Source organism: Megachile rotundata, chromosome 4, assembly GCF_050947335.1.
Source record: "Megachile rotundata isolate GNS110a chromosome 4, iyMegRotu1, whole genome shotgun sequence".
Lineage (NCBI taxonomy): Eukaryota > Metazoa > Arthropoda > Insecta > Hymenoptera > Megachilidae > Megachile > Megachile rotundata.
The window spans coordinates 1,631,993-1,634,857 of NC_134986.1; the positions used below are offsets into that span (position 1 = coordinate 1,631,993).

A 2,865-nucleotide genomic window follows, 5' to 3' on the forward strand; every position below is an offset into this window, starting at 1 on the left:
CCGTGCGAGCCTTGGTGCTTCAGCGTCTAACCTCGCTGATACCGTCCCAGCAGATGGACAACAAAATTTGGCCTCATCTACGCGGCGTCACGTTGGCTGATCCTGGCTTCGGGACACCTTCCCGAGTGGACCTTATACTCGGCGCTGATGTTTGTGGAGCTCTCTTCCTGGACCAAACTCGAAACGGCCAGCCAGGTACCCTAGTGGGAAAATTAACGCCCTTTGGTTGGGTTCTACTAGGTCCAACCTCCAGTCGCCAGGCTGGGATTGGTTCTGTCGCTCGGACGTATCATTGTCGCGGCGAAGACACCACTGAACAACTACTCCAACGATTTTGGGAGGTGGAGGAACTTCCCGACCGATCGCCCTTGTCACCCGAGGAGGAGAAATGCGAACGCCATTTCAAGGACACGCACTCCCGAGATGAAAGCGGTCGGTACTAGCAGCGCTCTGACGTCGACGCGAGCTATGGCATTAAAACTCCTGTTGAGCTGCGAGCGTCGATTGGCCTCCAATCCCCAGCTGGCGGAGGGTTATCAGGCCTTTATGGGGGAATACATCGACCTCGACCACATGGAGCCCGTCACGGATTTAGGGAAGAAGACCAACGCCTATTACCTGCCGCATCACGCCGTGGTGAAGCGCCACGACCCTTCGACCAAGCTGCGCGTTGTCTTCAACGCCTCATTTCCGACATCTACGGGAAATTCTCTCAATGACTGCTTGTGCACGGGCCCGAAACTTCAGGCGGATCTGTGGCCCGTACTTACTCGCTGGAGACTATTCCGAAAGGTATTCACATCAGATATCGTCAAAATGTACCGCCAGATCAGGGTGCACACTCTGGACCGACAATGGCAACGCATCCTGTGGAGGCAACAACCAAATGAACCAGTTCGGGACTACGATTTATCTACAGTCACTTACGGGACATCCTGTGCTCCGTTTCTGGCCCTTCGGGTGCTTCAGCAGCTGGCCGAAGACGAGAAAAGAAGGTTTCCATCGGGGGCAATCGTCGTCAAAGGGTCACACCTACGTTGACGACATACTGGCGGGGGCGGACGACGAGGGACTGCTGCAGGAGTTAAAAAAGAAGGTCGTCGCCATCTTCGAGGCAGGGGCGTTCCACTTGGCAAAATGGGCTTCCAACACCCCGAGCCTGCAAGAAAAGGACCAGTCAGAAGAATGTCTCTTCCAGGAGGCCTCTGGAATCGGGACGCTTGGGGTGCTTTGGAGCTCCAAAACCGATTCATTTTCACTCCGGGTGAACTTGCCCGCAAACCCGTCTGCTCGATATACCAAGAGGCGAATTCTGTCCGAGGTGGCCAGTTTGTTCGATCCGCTAGGATGGGCTGCACCAATGCTCATTTTCGCCAAGGTCTTGATGCAGGACCTCTGGATCCTCGGCGTGGAGTGGGACCAGGATTTGCCACAAAAATTGCAGACCTCTTGGGTAAGCTTTAAGGAGTCGCTGTACCTGCTTAACACGCTAAACGTTCCCAGGTGGATCCATTTTACGAATGGCCATCAAGAGCTCGAGCTGTATGGCTTTTGCGACGCGTCTCAGAGGGCTTACGCAGCTGCCGTTTACTTGCGAGTGGTCCAGGGAGAGGCTATTTTCACCACGTTATTGGTGGCCAAAACCAGGGTGGCACCGGTGAAAACAATCAGCATTCCGCGTTTGGAACTCTGTGGGGCGGTCCTTCTGGCCAAGTTGATCGTCCAAGTGAAGCAAGAGCTCGACATACCTGCCCCCATAACAGCATGGACGGATTCCACGGTGACGCTGCACTGGATAAAGGGCCACGCATCTCTCTAGAAGCCATTTGTGGCTCACCGAGTGGCGTCAGTCCAAACCTGTGTCCCTCCTGACCATTGGCGGCACTGTCGAACGTCAGAAAACCCAGCGGATCTAGCGACTAGGGGTATCGCCGTCACCGAGCTGAGAAAATCCAACCTATGGTGGCATGGGCCCGCATGGTCGACCACTCCGTCCAATACATGGCCACCTCCACTAGCGCTCGAGGTTGAAGACGTGCATGAAGAAAGGGCCAAAGTCAACGTATTCTCGGCCAGCGTTGTTGAGGGGAACGACTTTCTTACGAGGTTCTCATCCCTTTCACGCCTCAAATCAGTCATTGCACACTGCTTCAGGTTCAGCCTACTTACCAGACATAAAACCTGCGAGACTGGACATCTGACCGCCAAAGAACGGGCCCATGCATTCCTGAGGCTCATTCGGCTTTCCCAGGGGACCGGCTTTCCGGAGGAAATTCAATGTCTTCAGCAGTGCAGCGAAGTGAAGAAGACGTCGCCTCTCGCCTCGCTGAAGCCCTTTCTCGACCCACATGGGGTGCTTCGGGTGGGGGGGGGGGGGCGACTTGGGAACGCGCTGCTGCCCTACGAAGAGAAACATCCATCGATCATGGCGAAAACGTGTCACTTGACAAAGTTATTAGTGGAAGACGCTCACTTCCGCACTTTCCACGATGGACCGCAACCAGGAGCCTCCTATTGAGAAACGTTTGGATTCTCCATGGCCGTTCTTTGGTTCGTCAAGTTATAAAAAATTGCGTTCGCTGTGCACGATACAGTGGAGTTCCAGCCAAGCAACTGATGGGACAGCTGCCACTGGACTGAGTGACCCCGCAACGTGCTTTCCTCACATTAGGCGTGGACTATGCAGAGCCCATAATGCTGCGTACTTCTGCGGGTCGTGGACACAAGTCATACAAGGGCTATATTGCAGTATTCGTATGCCTGACAACACGAGCAATACACTTGGAAGCAGTTTCGTCACTTACCTCAGCATCCTTTATCGCGGCTTTCCGAAGATTTGTGGGACGAAGAGGCCGCTGTGCCACC

General features: G+C 54.6%; 1 protein-coding gene across 1 annotated transcript; it reads left to right on the plus strand.

Annotated features, from left to right (window-relative positions):
- Positions 1-423: 423 nt before the first annotated feature.
- LOC143264354 (uncharacterized) lies at positions 424-1,819 on the plus strand. The gene is made up of 2 exons (XM_076531207.1): positions 424-960; positions 1,025-1,819. The coding sequence occupies exons 1-2, from the start codon at positions 424-426 to the stop codon at positions 1,817-1,819; spliced, it is 1,332 nt and encodes a 443-aa protein (XP_076387322.1).
- Positions 1,820-2,865: the final 1,046 nt, after the last annotated feature.

Bases quoted from the DNA above. Each gene is read 5' to 3' on its own strand.
- LOC143264354 (XM_076531207.1), top strand. From the start codon at position 424: ATGAAAGCGGTCGGTACTAGCAGCGCTCTGACGTCGACGCGAGCTATG. The intron at 961-1,024 runs GTGCTTCAGCAG...TCGTCGTCAAAG, and splicing joins CTCCGTTTCTGGCCCTTCGG to GGTCACACCTACGTTGACGA.